Source organism: Aulonocara stuartgranti (genome assembly GCF_965226115.1).
Source record: "Aulonocara stuartgranti genome assembly, chromosome: 6".
In the NCBI taxonomy this organism is placed as follows: domain Eukaryota; kingdom Metazoa; phylum Chordata; class Actinopteri; order Cichliformes; family Cichlidae; genus Aulonocara; species Aulonocara stuartgranti.
In genome coordinates, this window is record NC_138944.1 from 41,560,001 (window position 1) to 41,585,450 (window position 25,450).

Consider the following 25,450-nt stretch of genomic DNA (forward strand, 5'->3'; position numbering starts at 1 on the left):
ACAGTAAGGAATAAAAGTAAAAGCACTTCTCCGCGTTCTTGTTCTTTACACAAACAAAGCAGTATTGTTTAAGTACGACTGCAAATGTTACCTTGGGCAATAACAGGCGCTTTAGCATGCTCCTAAAATAAACCAACAAAGGACCATATGATTATTTCATTTCAGTGTTAGTTGCCATCTAAAACCTATATTAATCTAAAATTGTATCTTTGTCAAGGTTACAGTTAGTTTCTTTTACCTGTAGCATAATTTTAAATCACGTACTCATCCTGAATCTGGATTTACGGGCTTCCTCCTCATTTGTTTGTTTCAGCTGGGGCTCTCATCTCTTTTTGCCTATATTTGTCCTTTGGAAGCAACTATACTGCAGGATTAACAGCTTGTGAATGGCAACAGTGCTGTCACATCCAATTATCCAGCATTTTATGGTCAGTGACAGTGTTGTTCAGGACCTGTCTGCATCTAGGTTTCCAAAAAGTAGCAGACAGCAGGATATCAGTGCGACTTCTTTCTCCTTGGCGCATGCTGATGGTAGCTGTGCTGTGACAAACAGAGGTGGTGAAGAGCACAAACAGCCAACCAGAGCAGACAAAGGGCACAAATCCTATTTTCTTTATTCCCGTTGTTCACAGTCTGCATCTTCTTGTCTATGAGCTCACTAACAGCTGGCATGATGTCATCAAGTCTGATGACTCTTTACCTTCTGTGTGTGTGTGTGTGTGTGTGTGTGTGTGTGTGTGTGTGTGTGTGTGTGAATGCATGTACACCACGTGTGTCTGTGGTTGGTGTGCCATTGCGGTTAATGAGAGGGCTTTTGCTGGTGAGGCCAGCAAAAGTCAACCAATTAAGCTGACTTCCATGTGTAGCATAACGTTCGCTGCCCCCTCACAGTTTCAAAAATACACACACACTTTTCACAGTCTATTTTCCCCTCTTTTTAATTACACCATCTCATACAGATTTATTTAATTTATGCATTTCATTTGACTATACATGCAGAAGAGTGGATACAGCTTAACTACAGTCTCAGAGTATAATTACATTTTCTCTATTGGATAGAAACAGAGATAGTGGAGAAACCACTGTGCTAATAGCACTGTAGAACTTCTCTCAGGGTTCTTTACCATCACATCCAAACTAAAATACATGTTGTGTGCGCCTCTGTCTGCTAGTCAGTGTCAGGTGAGACGCGTCCATGTCTGTTTACTCTGGCTACACAACTCAGTGTGCAACGAGTCTATGAGTCTGTGGAGCTCGATGATGGTGATGCTTAGAGGAGTTGTTGAGGATTTCACTAACACTGCTGTTTTTGCATACGACACACACAAGACTACTCACACAGTTAGCCAGTGTTAGTAGTACTAGGGCTGGGCCATATCATACCGTTCACGGTAATACCAGTATAATGTTGGGCAACGATAGGAAAATGAAACATGGCGATAGAATATGGGTAAAACGCGCATGCGCAGTGCCCATGTTTACATACACACATGGCGGCGACGCAGAATGAGAAGAGTGAAAGTGGATCGTTGAATGAAACCATGAACCAGAACTGGTTTGTAAAAATGCTGCAGCTTCACTGGTGTGGAACTGGTTTAGCTTTCGTCCGTCAGATACACAACAAAGCACTATTTTTGGTAGCGCATGCTAGCGGGCCGTCGTTATTACCGTGTTGTTTGGAAAATACGGCGCACTTAAAATCAATCCTTTGATTTTTCTGAAAGTCGACAGAGCCCCTTATAACCCCGTGTGCCTTATGTATGAACTCTGGTTGTGTTTACTGACCTCGAAACGATTTTATGTGCACGGCGCTCGAAAATCTGTCAAATGTTTCAGTACGACTTTGCTAAGCTACGAAGCCGCACCGCTTGATGGATTGTGGGAGCGTTACGGCTATCGTAGGCGGAGCCTCGCGGAGTGATACGTACTGTGCTTCAACATAATGTTACCGTATTGTGTGTGTATATAAGCTCTTTTTAAGTGTTGTGGATGTTATACATGGTTATGCTGAGGATGTGTCGGCCAGTTTCCACTGGAAATACCTTTTGGTTAAACTGTCAGCGAGGAATTTGCACTGTTACATTTTTATATAACTTTAATGCAGATAAAAAACAGCTGCTTGTTTAAGTGAAAATACATTGATGGAGTTTCTTTTTGGGAGAAGGGAGCCAGAGGTTGACAGACGGATTGGTGCTGCGGCTGCAGTAATGCGGACGCTGCACCGGTCCGTCGTGGTGAAGAGGGAGCTGAGTGTAAAAGCGAAGCTCTCAATTTACCGGTCGATCTACGTCCCTACCCTCACCTATGGCCACGAGCTGTGGGTAGTGACCGAAAGAACGAGATCGCGGATACAAGCGGCAGAAATGAGCTTCCTCCGAAGGGTGGCTGGCCTCTCCCTTAGAGATAGGGTGAGAAGTTCGGCCATCCGGGAGGGGCTCAGAGTAGAGCCGCTGCTGCTCCACATCGAAAGGAGCCAGCTGAGGTGGTTCGGGCATCTGACAAGGATGCCCCCTGGGCGCCTCCTGGGTGAGGTGTTCCAGGCATGTCCCACCGGGAGGAGGCCCCGAGAGGGAGGTCTGGGCTTCTCTGCTTAGGCTGCTGCCCCCGCGACCCGGCCCCGGATAAAGCGGAAGAAGATGGATGGATGTTTTTTTGCACTAATAAAGTTGTGGAGTTGTAAAGTATTTTGTCTCGTCTCAATTATATCGTCAGTTATATCGTTATCGCAAATTTTCAAATGTATATCGTGATAAATATTTTTGGCCACATCGCCCTGCTCTACTATAGAGCGGCACATTTGTTTGCAGCAGTCTGCATTTTTCTGCGTCTCACTGAGGCACTTAGAACCATTTTCTGAAATGCAGTCGGTGTGTGCGACCACAAGGCCTCGGTGCTTACATACATATTTTTCTGAGCACCTTGGACACACACATGCACACACACAAACACACACACAGAATGGAAAATATATTAGATGGGAAGACGTGCATGTAGACAGTATAAAGGAGAAAAGGAAGTGGAGAGGGGAGCGATTGAAGAGAACAAAGGAGAAAGGTGAGCAACAGGGGAAGAGAAAGAGAGTGGACGGAAACAGATTAGTGACCTAAATCACAGCAGCGTCCCTCTCAGGTACATTAGTGTGTCTGCATGTGTGCACATCTTTGTCCTCTTGAGTGCACGTAGGTGTGTCGGGTATGTGGGACAGCGAGCAGATATGTGTGTGCACATAATACAGTTCAAATTTGGTTTGTGTACTGCAGTCACCATATTGCAGCGTAAACAAAAGCTGTGTGTAGTGCATGCATTTTGTGTGTGTGTGTTCGATCACTAAGCGTTACAATAAGAAGTGTGTGTAAGTGAAAACTATGTGCTGTTGTCACTGGCTGGTACCAAACTTACTCGCCGTTGAATCTAATTGTTAAAATTGTAATTGATGCCCAGTGCTGGTCAATTATTGGAGATAAATGAATTTCAGGACCACGCCTCCAAACACGCCCCTTCCTGTTCTTCTTTATATATGACCCCCCTGGTTCTCCCCCGGTGCGAACACCTTTCGAGCTCTTTAATACAGTTTATCTTACAAGAGTAACATCATCTTACTCCTCCTTCCCTTTGCTTGCAATCGCGCTCTTGTCCGTCACCACATCAGACGAAGAACTGCACAGCTCTGCTTCATCGGTTTCCCTCCAGGCAATCCAAGAAACCCAAACACTCTGAACGTCACGGCGGCGCCGGTCATCATGGGAAACTTTCTAGCAGTCGTCTCACCAGCCGACAACCCGGTCTGCCACGTCGATCCATCCAGCCATCTTCTCTCTGCTAAATCCAGTTATGCAGTAACTCCGGCCGCTCGCCACCTCCGTGAAATTCAGCAACATCACAGCTCCACTCACAGGGCTCTGAAACAGGCCCGGCGAGTTAGCCGCAAAGCCAGTGCTGGACTCAGAAGCCACGCTGCTCCCACACAGCCATAATACCTTTTAGTACTATTGTTTTTTTAGCTTGTAATTCATGATGTAATTCACAAATTGCTCCTGCTGTGTCGTCCGACTAAAGCTTGCTTTGCCGTCTCGTAATCGTGGACCAAATGAATTCGTATTAGGCCCCTGCAATAAAACAACACTGATAACTGTCTCAGAATGACTTTTCTTCAAGAGCATGTGACAGTATAAAGTCCAGAGATGGAACATGAATGGAACTCGCTCCATTCATGTTTTGGCTGACAGTGCAAAAGCACAATGCCAGTAGCAGCACGCCGAACCACACGTGTGGCTGCGATAGAGTTACAGCTACGTCACGTTAACCTGACCTGACAGCCCAACAGACTTTTGTGAAAAGAAGTGTCAGAGGAATTCAGCAGTGTGGAGATAATACACCACAAAAGTCCCATCCATGCAGAGCATGCAGTGCAGCACTTTCTCCTGTGCTGTGCAGCAGAACAGAGACATGACAACAGCCTGCTTTACTGCAGGAACACATGAACATGCTGGATTTGTGCGGCTGATTCCTTGCCAACAATATGAAATGGGTTGACTCTACAAAAGGATGCAATCTGATTCTTAGAGATTTTATTTTCTATTAAGCTTCCTGCTCCTTCTGACTGCATCACTCATTCAGAACTGACCAAAGACATTTGTTGCTGTTCAGAATTCAATTTTCAGGTCAGTGGAATACACACGTTAATATATAACCATCGAATATGTCAAGTGTCAGTTATCCCATTGATTCATAATAAGAAATACTTTTGTCATACTAGTGGTAAATGGTCTGTATTTGTATAGCGCTTTACTTGGTCATCCACATTCACACACAGGTGATGGCAGCTACGTTGTAGCCACAGCCACCCTGGGGCGCACTGACAGAGGCGAGGCTGCCGGACACTGGCGCCACCGGGCCCTCTGACCACCACCAGTAGGTAACAGGTGAAGTGTCTTGCCCAAGGACACAACGACCGAGACTGTCTGAGCCGGGGCTCGAACCGACAACTTTCCGATTACAAGACGAACGCCCAACTCTTGAGCCACGATCGCCCAGTGCCCAGTTACTAATGGACAACAATAAATATTCAAAGGAGAAAAAAACACGTCTTTCAAAATAAACTGCTCACTGGTTTCTATCTGAGAAAGTTCAACCCCCCGAGCCTTTGATTGTATGTATGTTACATATTAAATTTAGCTTTTCAAAGAAAACGTTTTCTTAAATGCAAAACTTTATAACCGTGCTCCAGCTTTGGTGTATCATATTCAAGCACATTTGTGTGTTTCTGTGTGTTACTGTGTGAGTTTGCGTGTCAGGCTTTAAAGGCGCAGTGAAGAGAAGCAGCACATCAGCGTTCTGAGGTTTGCTTTGATTCAAAGTTTCTGTGCTGCTCGAAACAGACGTTACGATGATGTAGATGTTCATTAATATTAATAATAATTCTCTGTCCAACACAGCAACACTCAGGTCCATTTTTCAATATTAATGCAATTTAATTAATACAGAATTTTATATGATTTCACTTTCAATTTGAGAAATGTTACAAAAGTCTTCAAACAAAGTCAAATATAAAACAAAGTATGGTCTATTACACCCCATGCCCTGAAATTCTCACTTTTTCTTTTGTACTTTAGACTCAACCCGTCCGTATCGTCACGCGGTGTCATTCAAACGTGGTCAGATTGAGCTCACCTCTGGAAGCTTCCGTCGGTGTAAAACAAACGCGTGTTGCTGGTGTTTCTGTTTAAGTCTGCGCGGGCTTCATGTTGTCAGACTTTTTGTTCACACGCGTCTCATAAATACGTTTGTGTTACAGGTCAGATTTTAGTCGCGCACGTGGGTGAAACGTTTCCATGGTGACAGTGGCGCGTTGCGCAGCCGTGCGTTACACGAAGCGCCGGAGCCCTGCATGTGTGTACATTACATTTATGATCGACATCCTCTGACAAAAACACGTTTGGAGTAAAAAGGAAGCTTGAAGCAGAAATCAGGCATCCAGCCCCGATTCATATTCATTCAGTGAAGCTTAGAAACTTAGTGTTTGGAGAATAAGAAATAACAGGAAGCAGGAAACCAGCCGGTCTGCTGCAAACAGCATCTCGTTCTATATTCACCTCCTCTGTACTCTCCTCCCTCGCATACACAGACTGTTCGCTAGACAGTGGTAACACAGGTAAACAACACTGCTGTTAAAAATATACCGCTCTGTACACGTGCATCTGAAACGCTGTGTTACTCTTTAATGAGCAATCAGAGTTTGGCTCATAAGTGTGTGTCAGCAGGAGTAGCTGACAGATGATGTGATGAAACATCAGAAGGAGAGACAGAGACAGGTTACTGCACAAAGAAATACAAGGAAACACAAGAGCAGAGGAAGGTGTGACACGTCCTGCTGACTGCAGCCAAGTCCACTAAAGTAGTCCTGTGCAGGAACACGAACCAAAGACAGCAAATGCTATCCAGTATGCAGAATTTGACATCACCAGCCTGAAGTCTGAGTCAGCTTGTGTCAGATGATAGCGCTGTGTGAATTCTTCTGCGTCCATCCATGTTCCCCTAAACCTTTTAACCAGTGCTGTTTCATTTAAATGCCAGATCAAAACGAACTAACAGTAAAAACACTGAAAGAAAAGGGAAAGAAAAACACGTTTGTTTACTTTTGGCTTATTACTGCGACTCTTCTGTTGCAAACGAGCATCTGTCTGCTTTCTATCAGTGAGATTGTAGCAGACACACGACATCACTCGTATCCTGCTTGTCTTTACCAGACCATAGCGCACTGGCAATATTACTGATCACTGCTAAAATAAGCTTTGATCTGGCTACAAGCTGAGTGCTCACGTTTACTCCTTGTGAGACCGTGCACAGCCTCAGTTTATTCGGTGGGGCTGTCTCGGCCATTCAAGGCTTAAATCTAAAGGCGGCCATGCTCTCCCCCTCTGGGAGTCCTCTCGTCTCCGTTGGCCAGCCTGTGAACATGTCGTTTGCACTGTGACTTCATTCACTTCCTGAAACATTTTTATTAGCATGCACTTATGTGATGTCCCGCTCTCCCAGTGCTCTTCTCATCATCGCTGCGTACTTTCTAATTATCTTCTAATTGCTTATGTATCCATTTTTAATTGGATCAAATCAAATACAATGTCTTCCTCTTCCTGTTTCTTAAGCATTATTCTGTTTCATTTAGATGTAAACTGCTGCCTTAGCAAGTGCTGTCTAAATAAAGTTGCATTTTCCTCACGTGTGAACAAGTGCTAAATGTTTTTGTTTTGATGTTGCCATGCTTCACGTGTGATCGCTCACAGCACTTCAGAGGTGCCGTTTTAAGCATCGCATTAAGAACCAACAGCATAGCGGTCAGGGGTGATGATGTTTTGGTTCGTCAGTGTCCACTAGGGCTGCACGATTTTGCATAAAATGAGAATCACGATTTTTTGGCTTAGAATTGAGATCACGATTCTCTCACGATTCTCTTTTCCAGTATAAATATTTATTGCACTTATTAACTGCACATCAACTTCGTAACAGTTGCGACTGAACATAAAAACAATAAATAAACATAAAAACAACAAAATGTTGTACTGCTTGAAATTCCGTCTCCACCGTTGCTCGACGCTGCGTGTACAGAGCAGGTAGTGCAACAATAGAAAAATAGTTGCGGGACGGCACTGTGTAGCGTTTGTCTAGGGTGTTGATCATTTTCCTAAATCCCTCGTTTTGCACAGTGTTGATGGAGCCATATCTTTGGTCAGGTGATAAGTGATAGCCTCCGTAATTTCTTTGTGCCTGCGGGAGGTCGACGGGTATAGGGAAGCGCTGTATAAGGTTCCCGTTATTGATGTTTGGGTGGTTGACCGGGACGGATTTTCTCCTGTCACTTTCTCGTCATCCCTGACGTGCTCTCCGTTGTTTTTTCCTGCTAATTTTAGCATCACACGGCACAGCTTCTGTATCACGTGGTATAAGGCTCCGCCCTTGTCATTTGTTGAGCAGGAAGAGTGAGCGCTTGTTTTCATGCAGCGTACGTCCCGGATCAAAATGCGGTACAATCGTCGTCGTCTTTTTTTTATTTTTTTTTTATCGTTGTCATTTGGAAATGAGATCGCACATAAGTATGAATCGAGATCGCGATTTTCTAACGATTAATCGTGCAGCCCTAGTGTCCAGTCAGCTTATGTTTTGGGAGTGGCTGCACGATGTCAGTGTGGGTTGTCAGGTCTCATCTGTGCACACTGCTGTGCTGCAGACGTGTCTGATTAATTCCTTCATTTCTGGACCTCTAAAATCACAGTTCAGTTTTCTGATATTTTCATCTCAAAGCTCAAGAGCCTCAGCAAATTAGAAACAACAGCAGTGACACGGGAACCTCGTGCAAACATATCTGACAGCTTTATAGCTGTGCTTCAGCAAGGATTATGTCAGTTGTCCATCTCTGCCAGCTCTGGAAGCCAAATTGCTTGTAAGTAGAAGAATCCTGAAGCAGTGCCAAGATCATTTGAAGCAGTTGCCATGTTTTTACCTGTTCGTCTAGCTACTGCAGTTCTGTCCAGTTTAGAAGGGGCATTTATTATAATGAAAATGAAAATTTAGAAGGCCATCTTTATTTGAAATGTCAGGTGTGGGGAGTCAGATAGAATCGGTGGGGCTGGAGGCTTACACAGCTGAGATCACGATGAAAAAGAAAGACGTTTTTTCTCTGTGTGTCAGTCATCACTGTTTCTCCCCATCAGTCTGAACAAGCACATCCGTGCAGCTGCTAGCCTCACTGAGCACAGTTCCCAGGAAACGGAGGAGAAATGATGGAAGGACAGTCAAGCAGAGACAAGAGAGAAAAAGCATGAGAACGGGAGAATCGGAGAGAGCGGTCCAACCACCAGATCGGGATCAGATTTTAATCCCTCAATTAGGCCGAGTGAATAGAGCGATGTTCCTTGATGCCCTCCGCTCACCCTCTGCGTCCAGCTCGGTCTAGCTTTTCTTCTCTCTCCTTCATTAGTTCTGTAGCATGAACCCAGGAAGCCTCGTATTTTCCTTTAATTTGTCACATGCTGTGAAAGAGTATTTTCCTTCTTAATGGGTGACATTACAGTGCAAGCAATGACAGAGGAAGACATGGGAGAAGTGAGAAGTGAGCATTAACAAAAGATTTTGTCAGTGTTGTCTATCCATAAAACAGACCTGTGTATTGAGAGCTACATATCCTCAACAGAGGAAGAAGACAGTGTACCACAAAGACAAAGATTTGTGCCTGAGTTTGATGTGACATATCTCCAACACACAGCAAGAGAAAGGAGCACAGCTGCTCCTTATCTGTCTAACCATCTATCCATCTTCTTCCTTTTATCCAGTTCAAGCTTGCAAAGGGCAGGAGCCTATCTCAGCTGTCAGAGAGACACACAGTCACTCATATACCAGGCCAATTTAGAACCAGTTAACCTAACACAGGTACTCTGGTTTCCTCCCAAAGACACAGACGTGGAGAACATGCAGACACCACACAGCTGTTCCTGACCTGTCCTATCCTTCTGAAATGCTTTTGTGCACTCCTTTCTTCTTTATATTCCACAAAGCATATTTTTCTCAACTTCTTATCATCCTCCAGTTTGCTGGGGAATCACTTTCTAAATATGGGTTTAACAAATCAAGTCTCCTACAAGCTAACCTTATCACTAACAGTAAAGGGTGACCTGGAACCTGGCTGCGTGGCCATTTTCACAGGAGGGAAAAGACGGAGCAGTGGGTGGTGCACAGTGCTTCATGTACACAAAACTGCACAAACACTGCAGCAGTAGATTTCTATGTGAATTGACAGCAAGGTCAGCATTGCCATTTTTAATTGCTGACCCACTTGACTGAGTTAAGCATGTTCTTGTTGTCCGACACATACAGAGGTGACCATGGAGTTAAGGAGGAGTGATTTAAAATAGAGTGACAGTGGCATCACTCAACACCACCAGAAAAAATGTACTTTTTTCAATCTTTTGGCTTTTTTTAATGCACCATTAGGCACGGTGGGGTAAACGCTGCCTGCATGTCTGCAGGGTGCATCGCGTCATATTCATTCGATCTTGACACAAAGTGAATCGGAAAGAAACCAATGAAAACAGGAGAGACGTTGTGCAATGGTCAACAATAGAGCCACATCCTCTGCATGAATGTGCAACAACAAGCTGGTGTTTAGCTTTTGTTCAGCAAATCTCTTACCCTTGAACTGTAAGGCGTGGGTTAGACCTCTGTGGGGAATCCTTTTAGAGCAGAGGTGTCAAACTTACGGCCCGCGGGCCGAATGTGGCCGACAGTATGACTATATCAGTTATTAATGGCCCGTCACTATGTGATGCCCTGCTGAGAATCCATGGGACTTTATTTTGACCATGCAGCCAATCGCATGCAAAAACAGAGATTTAAATGCAGGCGTGTCGGGAAAAAGAAAGAAATGAGTGAAAATATGAAATGAGCAACATCTGGCTGCATGTCAGTGATACTGGAGACCGAGTGCAGGATTTCTAGAATCAGGAGCTGGCCAAAGCACCCGTTTTTATTTTCAGCCTTTTTCCACTGTGGAGGACAAAAGGTTTCAGACCTGCCCAGCACGAGTGTGCTCTCGCTAGTAGTGGTACGTTCATAAAAGTAAGACTTTACGCTGAATAAAAAATGCTTCCTTGTAAAATACTAAATGTACAGTTCAGTGTTGCCTACGACATAAAATAAACTATATGCAAAGTGTCTTTGAATGGCAGAGATGCAGCACAAAGCCTTGGGTCGGTGTCTAAATGAGTCTCACCTGGCACCGTGCACAAACAAGCACTAGCATGGATTTTGGACTTTTAACAGCATTTTCACAGCTTCTTCAGCTCCCTCGTGGCCGTTCACTCTAGTAATGGTAATTAGTAATAATGCATTAATTGATTAAATGACAGAAACGTTTCTGTTTTTCACTTCCTGCTCTAGAAATGTCTGTTTTTTATGGCTACAGTTTAAAAAACAGAAAATCAAAACAAATGTGGGCAATGAGCTACCAGAGGTTTTTCTGTCGTTTTACACAATTATTCCTTCCAGAGAGTCGTGCTGACAGACTCACTGCTGGTAAATGCTGAACCTTATCCTAAGGATCTTTAAACCTGAATGGGAGGCAGAGCCTTCAGCTTCCAGGTCCACTCGCCATGTGTTTACACACCGCTCTGCATTTAATCGTTAGTTATTATCAATATCTGGCCACAGTGTGTCTTTGCTCTGTCTCCTCCCCTCACCCCAACAGGTCGTGGACAATAACCATCCCTGGTTGTGCTGGGGGCTTCTTCCTGTTAAAAGGGAGCTTTTCCTTCCCACCGTCACCAAAGCGCTTGCTCAGTTGTTGGGCTTCTCTCTCTTTTCTCTGCATTATTGTAGGGACTTCACCTTCCATTGCAAAGCACCTTGAGGCAACTGTTGTAGTAATTTGGCACCATATAAATACAACTGAATTCAATTGATAGTGTATAGTGCACACACACAAAAATATATTTGGGTCTGTGTGTGTTTGAATCAGAGGTGAGCACAGTGAATATTCACCAGTATAATCAGCACAAACTGGCCCGTGTCACAGTGAAAGCCTTTCGCTCCAGTCAGGATGATTATGAATTAGTGAAATGCAGACGATTATTGCAACTGGTGATCCGCATTTTACCATCTGTTCTACGTTGTTTCACACACAGACACACACAAAGTGGAAGTACTGTATGTGTTATATGCATGTGAGCAAACACACACAGGCAGGATGCTCCGATACAAGCACGGGCCAGACAGCTGAGAGATTAACGCTGTCATTGACAGATGATTTCATTTGGTCAGTGAACAGAGCAGCGACACAGCAGCTGAGCAGAACATTAATCCAGCACAAACTCATTACATTTGTAGAATTTCAAATGTTCTAATCCACAACACCTCTGTGTATCATATACTGTGCATTCATTTATTAGTAGAACATTTTTTGGAATATGTGCTTTTGACTGATGGTTAATAAAGCATATTTAAAGTGGTGACCAGGCTATAACTTCTTCACATCATTATTTATCATTCAGTTAATGACTCTTTGCAGATACTTGTGAGTGCACTTGTTCCCTGCTCGAGTCCAAATGTCAGATTGGCTATTAACGTTGTTGACACCTAAAATGATAAATGCTTCATTGGCATGTTGACAAAAGTCCAAACAGTAGGAATCAGAATCTGCTTCCTTAGGGGTGGTAACTGGAGCAGACACACACACACTGCAGGGCACACAGCTCAGTTTTAGGGCTTTCAAAGCCCTAATATATTTAAAGAAATACTTAAAGCTTCAACATGTGTGGGGACGCAGATGTAAGACAGCTGGTATCCAAACATTTGTTGTTAACTTGCATGTCTCAGTTTCAAGAGTGAAGTAGTTGTAAATTTGAGACATCTCGCTTTTGAATATTTAAGGGACAGAAGCAGATTTAGAGCCGTCCCCAGTGTTGTTTGTTAGGATTCGATGAGAACTGATACAGTCTCACAGTAACCTGTAATAATTATTATTATACAAGTAGTGTTTGGATAACAGAGTAATACACTTCAAAGCAGGTTCAGTTGTACCGGAGCAACTAGATCCGTACTGTGCTGGACGGTGGACAGTTGTCTCTCTGAAACACAGCAAGGACTCTTCAGCAGATCACTGCTCAGGGAAGCTGCTTCACTTAAAGACTGGCCCTGTTTGCTTCTGTGCTAGTGACATCAGCAGGTACTTACACGGTAGCCTTTGTATTTCATTCTCTGCTGCTTTTGGTATGACAGACGAGGCAGACTAAGACCAAAGAGGATACTCCGTCTTCTTGTAAGGCAGCAAATGACACACAAGAGAAACTCCTCTCAGCGGGTCACTGTCAGCCTTAAGTGAAAAGCAGAACAGCCACTCAAGACAAACAGGAAGTGTGTGACTCTTCATAAGTGTGTGTTTAGTTTTTGTCTGTGTAAGCTGGTATTTCTCCAATTGGGCCGTTTTCTTTTGACAGTACGACAGGCGCCTCTGCTTTTCTGCACCAGGTTACACACACGTGCACAAAAGCACACACGCTTCACTTGTCTGTGTGCAACAAGAAGCAAACATCTCCTGGCCCTGGGTGCAGTTGGCTGCTCCTAACAGCTACATCAGAGATATAGTCAGGGCTGCACATCAGTGGTCCGCAGGTGCGCATGCGCTGTCAAAATAAAAGATGCGCACCAGAAGATGTCGAAGAAGCAAGCTCCTTTAATCAGTTACTTTGGTGTTCGACATCTTTAAGAGTTCTAAACAAATGTCTGTCCTCCTCCAGAAAATCTCATGTACGCAAGCGCGCGTTGCAGCTTCTTGTCTGGTGCGCATCTTTTATTTTGACAGCGCATGCGCACCTGCGGACCACTGATGTGCAGCCCTGGCTATAGGCTTGATCTAAAACTGTGACGTGAACGCAGCACGCAGGCTGTAACAGCTGGGTGCTAAAGTGTGAGAATGGGATAAACCAGCACACGAGTCTTGACTTACATGATATCATACGATGTGAAGTGAAGAACAGTATAAGCTACTCAGAGATGTAAGGTCAGCAAATGACACACACACACACACACACACACACACACACACACACACACACACACACACACACACACACACACACACACACACACAGTGAGAGAGGGAAACTTGCCTTGGAGCTCCCCTTCAGCTGTCAAGGTAAAAGCAAAGCAGGCACTCGAGACAAAAGTGAAGCGTTGGCCTCTGTGTTCACGCAGTGTGGGTGACCTGGTTTGTCTGGTTTACCTTCAGTGCTCTATGCCACTAATGCCACTGGCCAGTGTAGACTGTACGCTGGCTTTGTGTCCTTCGATATGATGTGACAAGAGCTCAAAGTTATCACAGAGGAAAAATCATTTCAGTCACATCTTTGGGTGCAAAGTGCGCTTGTTCGATTTGATGGCTGTAGTGGAGACATGCAGCACAGGCCACAGGTCACTGCCTTGTGCTTACCCACTGAGTGAAGCTGGCGCCTGCATTGGTTCATGTTTCAGGTTATCTGCGGTTCATTTTCAGTGCACCTTTAAAGCATTGTTCGATTTGAACCCATTAATACTGGTTTCATTTGTTGGACAGAGGAAAACACAAAACTTCTTCTCATTCTGGATGCCTCCACAGTGCAGAAGGACAAATTCTTCAGCACCACAGGGGCTTGGATCCACTCCCTGGCTGCAGTGCTTCTCTTTGGTCGAGCACTCAAATTACGTTTTGGCCAAAGACATTTATGGCTTAAAGGCCAACTTATTTTTGGATATTTTTTGGATTCAATGGTCGACTGTTTTCAGCCGTAATGTAGAGCAAGTTACTCTTTCAACATCAACATGACTCTTCTACTTCTACCCAGTGACTGCATCAGTCTCAGCTGACTGCAGGTTTCCCCAACCTGATAAACAGTACATTTGCACGATGACTGACACTAGCCAACTGGATGAACAATGGGCTATGAGGTCAGTGTGTTGCTCATTAATATGCATATATGCAAATGACCATGCATACTAATGAGGTTGGGGAAACCTGCAGTCAGCTGAGAAGTCACTTGGATGATGATGAAACGCTATGTCCAGATGAACAGGATCCACCTTTTGGGATTTACTTACCTGGATGATTGAGCATGTGTACCTATGTACTAGGATGTCAGAGAGTAGCTGAGCCCCTGTGTGACTGTGCTGGGTCGCTGTGTGACTGCATCCATGAGGGGCGCACATTAATATAACTTGGCATGCTTTGGATTTTGAGGTGATTATCTTTGATAATCGCTGACATGAAGCTATTGTGCAGCTGAGCTGAAAGTTAAGAGACAGGACAGTTGAACAGAATTATGCATTTTTGTTGTCAAACATATGAGAGCAACTGGTTTCAGCCTGTGGATGGAGCCTTCCTTTGTGAAGTTTTTCCTTTTTTGTTTGGTTTTCAGGAGAGTTTTGATCCACCTGAGCCTCATTGCCATGGTGACGAAGAAAACAATTACAAATCATTAATTTAAAAAGGCAGTTATTAACTAAACTACTCCAGAAACAACAAGAACATAGTATTGTGACGTAAATCTCACCAGTTTACATTTCCCAGTTTGCCTCGGAGAGACTGGTAAGTGTTTGGTTGTGCGGCTGCTCCGTGTGTCTGTGGAAAGAGACGGCAACATATTGCTCTTTGTTTCGTGGTACCCTATGGATAGGCCTAATTTATACCCCACACACACATCATTCCTCCAAAGGCCACATGAGCAAAACCTCTGCTGCCAGGGGACGGACGTCATACGTGTGCGTGCGTCCGTACTGTGCGTATTTGTGTCGGCTGATTATACACTGGAGTATTTGATGGAAATATTATGACTAGTCTAAATTTCCTTTCCTTTCTAACATGAAAATGCTACAGCTATTACACAAAGCAGCGCTGCTTCTATATGTCACAGAACACACAGCAGCTTATGTTCGGTCACTGTAGCACAAATCAGTTTGTTGACACCAAACCTAATGTTTGTTCAGCCTAGCGTTTGTGGGTTTCTGCTGTTTTTCTGTTGTTGTTTGTTTGTTTTGCTTCTGTTACATTGTAGCTGAGGTCTTTCTGCCTTGCCCAGCACAGAGTGGATTTTCACCAGCTCACAGTCATCTATAACCAAAGGCTGACAGTAGGGCTGCACGATTTTGCATAAAATGAGAATCACGATTTTTTGGCTTAGAATTGAGATCACGATTCTCTCACGATTTTCTTTTCCAGTATAAATATTTATTGCACTTATTAACTGCACATCAACTTCGTAACAGTTGCGACTGAACATAAAAACAATAAATAAACATAAAAACAACAAAATGTTGTACTGCTTGAAATTCCGTCTCCACCGTTGCTCGACGCTGCGTGTACAGAGCAGGTAGTGCAACAATAGAAAAATAGTTGCGGGACGGCACTGTGTAGCGTTTGTCTAGGGTGTTGATCATTTTCCTAAATCCCTCGTTTTGCACAGTGTTGATGGGAGCCATATCTTTGGTCAGGTGATAAGTGATAGCCTCCGTAATTTCTTTGTGCCTGCGGGAGGTCGACGGGTAAAGGGAAGCGCTGTATAAGGTTCCCGTTATTGATGTTTGGGTGGTTGACCGGGACGGATTTTCTCCTGTCACTTTCTCGTCATCCCTGACGTGCTCTCCGTTGTTTTTTCCTGCTAATTTTAGCATCACACGGCACAGCTTCTGTATCACGTGGTATAAGGCTCCGCCCTTGTCATTTGTTGAGCAGGAAGAGTGAGCGCTTGTTTTCATGCAGAGTACGTCCCGGATCAAAATGCGGTACAATCGTCGTCGTCTTTTTTCTTTTTTTTTTAATCGTTGTCATTTGGAAATGAGATCGCACATAAGCATGAATCGAGATCGCGATTTTCTAACGATTAATCGTGCAGCCCTAATGACACCATCTCACAAACTTGCACAACAGAGAGACAGAGACACAGGGAGGCAGATCGACCTGCACTCGTTTTACTGACTGACCAAAGTTGCTGTAAGACAAGAAGAATTCAAATTTGTCTCATTTTGTCTGAACCTCACATCTCAGTGGCTGTGGGAAAGGTGCACAAAGGTTTTATTTAAATAGTGAGTCTGTGTATAGATAGATAGATATGCTTATGTGATGTTTAGGCATAGCTCTTTATCTAGTTAGCATGTGTGTGATGTCCTTGCTTAACCCAACTGTAATGATTCCACTTCCTGTATTTCACACTGTGAGTGATCGTACTGTGGGAAGTGCCTTCAGATTTTCTGCTCAGGTTAGTGTTGGCTCTATATTAAGTATAACGGTATAGAGAACTATCTGATTTTTGTGAAGTGGCTCCAGGCCACATGTTCTGTGGAGTCCAATCAGCCTTTCAGAAACAGCTCATTTCTCATCACTGTGTAAAACACTGCTAGCTCTTACATGAAACACAGCACTGTATGGTCTTATAATCAAAATAACTTTTATGCAGTATAGCATATAAAGTAATAAATGCATTTGGAGCCCACATATTGAAGTTTGGTTAAAGCAGTGGACACTGATTAGCTGGAGTTACTATAATGCACTTGATGCTTGCAGCATGATGGCATTAACTGTTTAATGGACGTAAGTAGTTCATGCCTTTTTATGTGCATTCCCTTTTTTCACTGCTTCTTTGAACCGTAGGACAGAAGGACATAGACTTTAAACAATTTATAACCCTTGTTTGCCTTTTGCCTCAGGCTAATAATAGGGGATTATCGGGTCTTTGGGGTCTCGCTCCAATACTGTAGCCTTTACCTAACAATAGAATTTGTCTTTAGATGATAATCAAATTGGTACGCAGCTAGTTTTCACACACTCACTTGCAGCCTGCAGATGTGCTGTCCACTGCCTTCAGAGTTTTAACCTTTTAAAATACGATGACAAATAAACAAAAATTATAAAATAAATAAATAAATTGAAATTGAATTTAACAACAAAATGAATTTACATTTATTTTGAATGATAGACAGAAAACGGTCTAAAACTAAAGTTAGGTCCATAACAACAACGACGTCCTCAAAATGGTGAGCCCTGCACTTTTATTTTGGAAATTCATTTAATGGGTCATTGTCATGCCTGACGACTGTCCCACATTCCGTGTTCTGGCTGTGTTCGTCTCTGTTATCTTCCAACGGTACATGTCGTGGCCCGTTGGACCCTCAGTGTGGTGAGGTCATCCTGCAGCTTTAGCAGAAGTACGTATAATGTTTCCAGCTCCATGCGTGGCTGTAGAAACAGTGTTCTTTGGGTCATACTCAGCTCTGCTTCCAAACACAGCAGATTGAGTTGATGCTGAAAAGCTGAGCGTTCAACCTATCAAGATTTCAACCTATCACAGGGTGAAAGATTGTGATATGATGCTGTTAGTGGAGACTGTGGCCTTTGGTGAATTATATACAGTTCTTATCCAATGAATAAAAGACTTTCCAAAACCATGAACCATGAAAAGGAAGACCAAAAGGCCTTTTCTGCATCTCGTCTGTTGCTTTAGCGTTGCGTCGCGGTGCCAGGCTAATGAGGTTGAATAACCTTCTAAATGTATTAGTAGAACGTCTGCCTTTGACGAACCCTGTTTGGTCGTTATGACTTATTCAGGGACTGTTTCTAACTTAGATGCAAGTGACTCAGGGATAACTTTAATGTGGGTATTGACAGAGGTCGGTAGGTAGAGTAGGGTCTTTATCTGGTTTTAGTCAAAATGTTATTGCAGCTGTGTTACAGTTTTTGCCCGTTGCCTGAACACATTTTGCAAAACTTTGCTCATTGTGCCAAAACCCTAAACACAAGTAAACATGACACAACACTGGGAAATATACCATTCACATCTGCACCAAATTGAAACTCTACTCTCAAAACCTAAACTCTGCTATCAAAACCTAACATTCCTTTGTCAAAATGTAACTCTGTTGACAAAATGACACATACTTGCATCATATGTAAACACTTACAGAGCAGGAGGAACACACTAGTCTACTTTATATAAAGCACTGCAGTCTTTGATTTCCATTGTTCATTCAGAAGGCATATTGGTACATATTCAGCTCGAAGTCCTTTGACCCTGTCACTGTTCCTCTCGAATGGGACTCTGTAGAGCTGCTTCATGGTGATGCTGTGTTTTCCCAAGATGCGTCTGATGGTGGTGATGCTCACATGGTTTATGTTGTTGAACACTCGCCTGTCTGCAAGTATTTTCCGTCGTAGCTGGTGGAGACGGATGGCATTGTCTGCCCTCACTAGGTCCACAACAGCAAGTTCCTGCCGTTGTGTGAACAGGCGTTGGCGTCCTCCCCCAGAAGGTCTTCGAGTCATTCTAGAGAAATACAACCACATATTGTCATCGGTTTGCTTATTTTTCTTACAGTACTTTACTGTATATACTGTATCATCCACTGTACAACACTGTACTTCAATATAAGTAATCATGGTATGTTTCACAGAAACTACCACTTTGGCTGCAAAAGGAGCATTAGCACCCTGCAGTACCCTGCACACTTGATATGGTAACTGTAGAACAGTACTATGAAAACCATCTGAGTAGAGTAGAAGGCAGTGAGATGAAGACAGACCTGTTTTCTAGTCGGAATTTTCTTATTACAGATGCCACTGTGAAGCGGCTTAGATGTGGGTGGACTCTCTGCCCAGCTTCCCTCATAGTCAGGCCGTGGTTGATGACATGGTCCACCAAAGTTGCTCTTATATCATCAGAAATATGGGTCCGTGCATGGCCTCTTTGACCTCCTCCTCCTCTTCCTCTTGCTCTCCCTCCATCCATGCTTGCAAAGTTCTTGAAATGGCTAAACTGAGGGCTTTTTGTGGTTGGCTAATTGGTGTTCAGTTTTGCAAGTAAGTGCCTTCAGGTGTATATTTGAGTGGTTGCAATTACCCGATGTGTTTTGTATTTTGGATACATGTGTTTTCCAAATGGCACCCTGAAATTTCATTTTTGAACGAAGTGTCTTATGTATGAAATAGAGTGTAGCATGCAGGACCATGTGTGTTGCATAAAGGAGTAAGTGTGTTGCATAATTGCAACCAGAGTGCAAAGCAGCACTTTTGTTTAAGGTATGGGTACATGTGTTTGAGGTATGGTAACAAAAGCTTCAAGTTGTGTTACTTTAGTCTAAGCATGGGTTTATAGTGTTCAAGCAACGAGCAGAAACTGTAATATGGGAAGGAAGCAGGCTGTTATGTTTTATTACTGCGACTGTTCTGACGAATCATAGAGTAAGAAATGGAGATCCATCAGAGTAGGGCTGGGCGATATGGCCTAAAATCAATATCACGATAAATTGAGCAGTTAACCTCGATAACGATAAATGGACGATAACCACCCCAAGTGCCAAAGAAACAAACGTTTTTGTTTTCTTCATTTGATGGGGCTGTGGCAGGCAGCATAGTTCCTCCAGTTATTTTGATAATATTATTCCCCCTAGACCTATTCATTGCAGTTATATTATTACCACTTTAAAGGACTGTAAAATGTCACTGAAAATAAATGAAGACAATAGTAGTAAGTACTTTTAGTGGTTAAGATTTATTAACTGAACAAAATAAAAAGTGTAGGATACAATATGTAACCATGCTCTCTAAAAAATGTGTATCCCTTGTAAACAAAATAGTTTAATAATAAATATGTTTCACATTGGCTATTCACAAAGTAAACAATGATTGTGCAAATGTAATGCCGTCATGGACAAAGGCCTATCTCTGCTAAGGCCTTGAGGTACTAGAACTTGTAAACAAATAATGTCACAAACACAAATGTCAATTGAACACAGAAAAAACGATAATAAATACTAAGCACTGCCATGTGACTCGTGAAAACTATAAACTCTTAAACAAAAACATTAAATAGTGCTGTTTGCAAAAAACTTCAATAGAACACTGATAGTTAAAATTAGGCAGGGCTTGAACAGGGCACTTCAAAAAGGGGCAGCAGCAGACTTGGTATCCTGAGCGGTTCAATCAAACTACTGTTGTAGATGTTTACCTGAGTAGTGTTTACTCCAGGTTCTTGCTAAGAAACACAAGCATATTGACCATGTCAGGTTTCAGGCAGGATCTTTAATTTACAAAGTTAAAAAGGGTTGGCACAGTAATAAAACATTTTAAAAATCATGTATTTTGCTACATTTCACAGCACAACATGATCAACACTGGCTCACAATAAGTCTTCTGTAAAAACCTTCTGGATACACTGCTGCTCAGCAGTCTTAAGTATTTTATGCCTATATAAACATTATTCAAACATTAATACTTTCAATTTTGAATATGACGCACAGAATTAAAGTCACTTTAAAACACACCAGATGTCACCACCCAAATATATTAAGATGTACACACCAGGTGCAGCCTGTGCCCAAAACATTGCACCCGTGTCCATTTATTGAGCTTGACAGCTTTCACAATATTTGGGCCGTTGTCAGTTGTTATAGCAACAAGGTCCTCTTCACTGATGTCCCATGCAGACAGCATCGCTCTCAACTAGGGCTGCCACGATTACGTCGACTATCAAAATCGTCGACGACTGATTTAATAGTCGACGCGTCGTTTGAAGCTTTGTAAGATCACAAAAGACGCAGGAATAAGTAGCAGGATTTAAGAGTGTAATAACGGACTGAAACAGAAGATGGCAGCACTGCGTGTACAAGGATGCCAGCTGCTGTTAAACCCCGAAGAAGAAGAAGCTGTGTCCCAGAATTCATAGCGCGGCCCTGTTTTTTCTTCTAAGGCTACTGCGATATGATTTTCCACCAAGCTTCTTGCTGATTGTCTCGTAGGCCCGTCCAGCCTCATGCATTTCTACAGTCTTGTCCCCGATGTCGGCTCTTAGGTCCTGCCCATGCTGCTGCAGGGGTTGGAATGGAAGTAACTGATGAGTTTAGGTTGACTATTTGTAATTGATCTGTGAGAGTGAGAATATTCGATGGGTTGTAACGGAATACTTATTTGACTCACTGACAGGCAAATCAATGTATGACTTAAAAATTATGCAAGCAATCGTCTAAGGAGCTTGGAAAGAAAAGCATCTGGATTTCTTTAAGTTGCTGGAAGACGTTTCACCTCTCTCATCCAAGAAGCTTCTCCAGTTCTGAAGCTGCTCAGATGAGACTACGATGACCTGGATGACTGAGAACCTTCACGTACAGCCAAACAAATCTTTTTTCCTCCCACTGTACGAACAGTTGCAGAAACTGTTGGTGAATACGTTAAAATAAATATTGTGTCTTGCATAATATACCGACTTCCTCCACAGGCAGATTTAGTCTCGGGTGAGACACAGTGTTACAGTTCTCGTGACACAGAAGACCTTCCTTCCCAGGCCAGGACTCAAGTCTGTCTGCACCTGCAGGCCAGTGGCCACTTTGAAAGGTGATGATGTGCACATCCTGGACAGGGAGGAAGGCTGGTGGGGTTGGGGAGTCGAGGAGGGCATTTCTGTGTCGAAGCTCAACCATCATGAGCTGAGCTCACAGCCCATTGTTAGTGTTGATCGTTGTGCAGCTTTGCTGTGTATAAGGTGGGAAATCTTAAGAAAGGTGAATTGCAGTCAGTGCCAAACAAGACTGCAGCTTTGTTTCTGCAAATAAGCAAACACTGAGTTTGTATTTCACTTTAATGTGAGAGTGAGATTTAGAAACAAACACATTTGTGTCTGAATAGCCAGAAATGTTTTAATGAAGGGTGCTTTTGTCGTTTTAAATACACGTTTGAATGGATTCCAAATGTGGACGAGTTCTCTGTTTGAATGAAACACACAGACACTAATGTGTACACACCCAAGCAGAAGTCACTAAATGCCAACGTTACCAAACGGATGCACAGCTGGTTTTGAGACTGGTCTCGAGCAGGCGCAGCACCGGAGCCTTTGTTACGTGGTGCTGACCATCCTGTCTAATCACCTCAGTGAAGCGACGCTGCACATGAGCTCTTTAATTGTTGCTGCTCACATATTCTTACATCAGAACTGATGAATTTTAAGATCACTTGTATTATTGTTTTACTGTGTAGTACAAAGACACACACCTGTCAGTGTGTTTTGTGTGTGTAACACAGCATCAGCGAGCGTCACCATACTTCATTGTTCAGCCGTTTCTTTTTCAAAGATGTTACTTTTGTTCATTCTCCACATTCATCATCCTTTTTTCTTTCATGTGGTCTTTCATAGGTTCTCCCATGCCCTCCCCCTCCTGCCCATCTGTCATTGACCAATCACATCCACAGTCAGCTAATCCCCACGACAACCCGCTGTTAGCCAACATACCTGAGCCTAACTCAGAGGAAGAGGAGGAGGAAGAGGAGTATGCTGCTCGGTTGTACTTAGCCGTAACATGTGGTAAAGAGACTTTAGACTTTTTTTAAAGACATGCACTCATTTTGGATTCAGCATGTGAGCTGCAGCTGGTTATTTGGATGACTGTGGAGCGACTCCCAGGGTAACAGGCTTGGTGGAAGTTAGTCGTGTTTTCTCCTTGTATGTTTTTATCATCAAGCCTCTGTACCTGAACATTAATCTGCTGTCACAGAGCGGCTGACGGATTGTATTAACACAAAAGACAGCATGTAGATTTGGGAGTGTGGCGAAAGGTCACTAATCTCTAAATGACAAGTGGTAAATATAACGATGACTGCTGTTTTCTTGTTTGACTGTGTCAAACACACACATTTAAAATGGGACTTTTATTTTGTTCTTCAGAATACGTTGTCACATCCTTTCTAGTTCTTATACAAGCAGTGTGACTAAACAAAATGTTTAAATGTCCCAATAACACTACAGGACCCAAATACCTGTACATTAGACCAAAAATGTCTCTTTATTAATTGATTGCTACAACAATCAAATATCATTTAGCAGGTATTTGATTGTAGTAGCAATTCTGGGCATGGCTTTATCACTCTTATCTGATAAAGTCCCTGCCCCCAGTGTGTTTCTGTAGCTGATGTGATAGGATTGGCTCGGTTGGATGTTTTTAAACTGGAAACTGAGACACAGCACAGAAAAAAAAGCTGCTTAGATCCAAAACTTTGGACTCTTGTCACAACTGTAGAGAAACAAAGGCTACTACACCTCACTGATGACAGCTTCTTTCTGTTTAAAATTTGATTGAAGCGTATTTCTCGATAAAATCCATTTGATGACAGAGCTTCTCCTGGTGTCTCTCCACATGTTTGTGCTAGTATTAGCATGAAGCTAATAGTCTGGCTGCAGCTGATCCAAGATATGTTTGCCTGTGGATAGTGACGAGCACCAGATGCTGAGTTGTTTTGACTGGGCAATGGCCCCTTATTGAGTTGGTCATAGTTGGGAGTTTGATAGGAAACAGACTGTGATAGTCTGAAGATAGTTCCTATCTTCAGACTATCACAGTTACTCAGACTACACCAGGAGGGGCCGCGAAAGGGGGGAAATCAAGAGGAAAAATACCTGGAAGGAAAGAAGGTGAGAAAGAGACATGAGTGTGGGAGAAACAGAGAACTAGTCATCTCCTTATATATGCATCATCTAAACATGATCAGAAACAGCACGACGTAGGCTCGTGTAATGACTGCAGGTCTGTGTGCTCCTCCTTTACCAGTGTAGATGAGGTCCAAGCTAATTAATCCATACTCAGTAAAACGTCTTAAGATATTACTATCTCCACTTCTCCTTTTAACAAAGTATGTGCTTATTTCTTTATTTGGTCTTTAGCTGATATTTTCTTGCACACACAGACACAGATATGCACTAATGTGGAAGCCAGCCTTTTATTTCTTTAACCTTCCCTTGCAACAGAAAGAAGCTGGAGAGAGCATTGAAAAATATTTGTGTTGGATGTCAGTCAAATTAGGGCTGCTCGATTATGGCAAAAATGATAATCACGATTATTTTCACTGAAATTGAGATCACGATTATTTGACGATATTTATTTAACCCTTTAAGACCTACTATAGAACCAAGTCCACCAGAGCTTATATTATTATTTTTTTTTTTTTACATGCTGTAGTGCCATTTGTGGGAGCATTTCAAGTTGCTATACATCAATACAACTGTTATAGCCCATATTTTAATAATATGTATGCATTAAGTCCATAGTAATTACATAAATTGCAAAAAAGTGCAATAAACTACAAAAAAAATTGAAAATCGCTTTTGTTTTGTTTACATATATTTCTACTTGGAGAAGTTTAAGAGGTTTATCCCTCAAAACTTTAAATACAATAAAGTTGCAAAAAATAGTTTACAACAACAGGAAATTTATTTTGAGTGTCTTCATAGTTTTATTTTGGAGATACAGCAATTTTTATATACTGCAGGAAAAACAAAAAACAATCCTATGATGCAAATTTGCAAAGAAAACAGCAGGTGCATCATTTCACTGTGGGAAGTGTTACGAACAGCTGATAGGAACGGCAAAGCGTGTTTCTGGAATATTATGTTTTTGTTCCTGCAAGCGCTTTTTATGCAATTTTTACAAAGCTATATGTGGAACGAAACCGTGACCGAGGACAAGCTGATGGCATCAGATGTAAGTACAACTCCTCCGGTTTCATATGCAAAACAAATTATTGCGCTAGCTTACACGGTTCAGGTTCTACAGGGATTTAAAAATAGTTACGCAAAACGGAGCGTGCTGCTCTGACCGGCTTTAAAGGGTTAACAATGACTTTAAAAAAATAATATAAAATAGTGTGCAACACCACTGAAGTTTTTTTTTTAAACTCTCTTTTCAACCAACGGCAGTCACTCTCCAAATAACTTCTGCTTAGCTTTCCGAGCTTCCCTCGGGTCCTCTTAATCAGCGGTCTCCAACCTTTTTTGCGCCACGGACCGGTTTATGCCCGACAATCCGGTTGTTCAGTCTGACATCACTAGCCGTGTCTGGGTCTAAACTCTGCTGCAGGTCCATATATCAAACGATCACTGTGGCATTACTGTGAGTTGAAAAA

General features: G+C 42.8%; 1 protein-coding gene across 6 annotated transcripts in view; it reads left to right on the forward strand.

Moving 5' to 3' along the window:
- tenm3 (teneurin transmembrane protein 3) overlaps positions 1–25,450 on the forward strand; it is a 220,732-nt gene that overhangs the window by 40,934 nt on the left and 154,348 nt on the right. For 4 of the 6 annotated variants that reach the window (XM_082536064.1, XM_082536065.1, XM_082536068.1 and 1 more), the window contains exon 2: positions 22,692–22,859. The exons of 1 other annotated variant lie outside the window; for it this stretch is intronic. In XM_082536064.1, the coding sequence (XP_082392190.1) occupies positions 22,700–22,859 (160 nt within the window). In that variant the 5' untranslated portion in view covers positions 22,692–22,699. Of the gene's footprint in view, positions 1–21,878; positions 21,896–22,691; positions 22,860–25,450 lie in introns of those variants that run through there. One more of the 6 variants, XM_082536067.1, reaches the window with a different exon arrangement.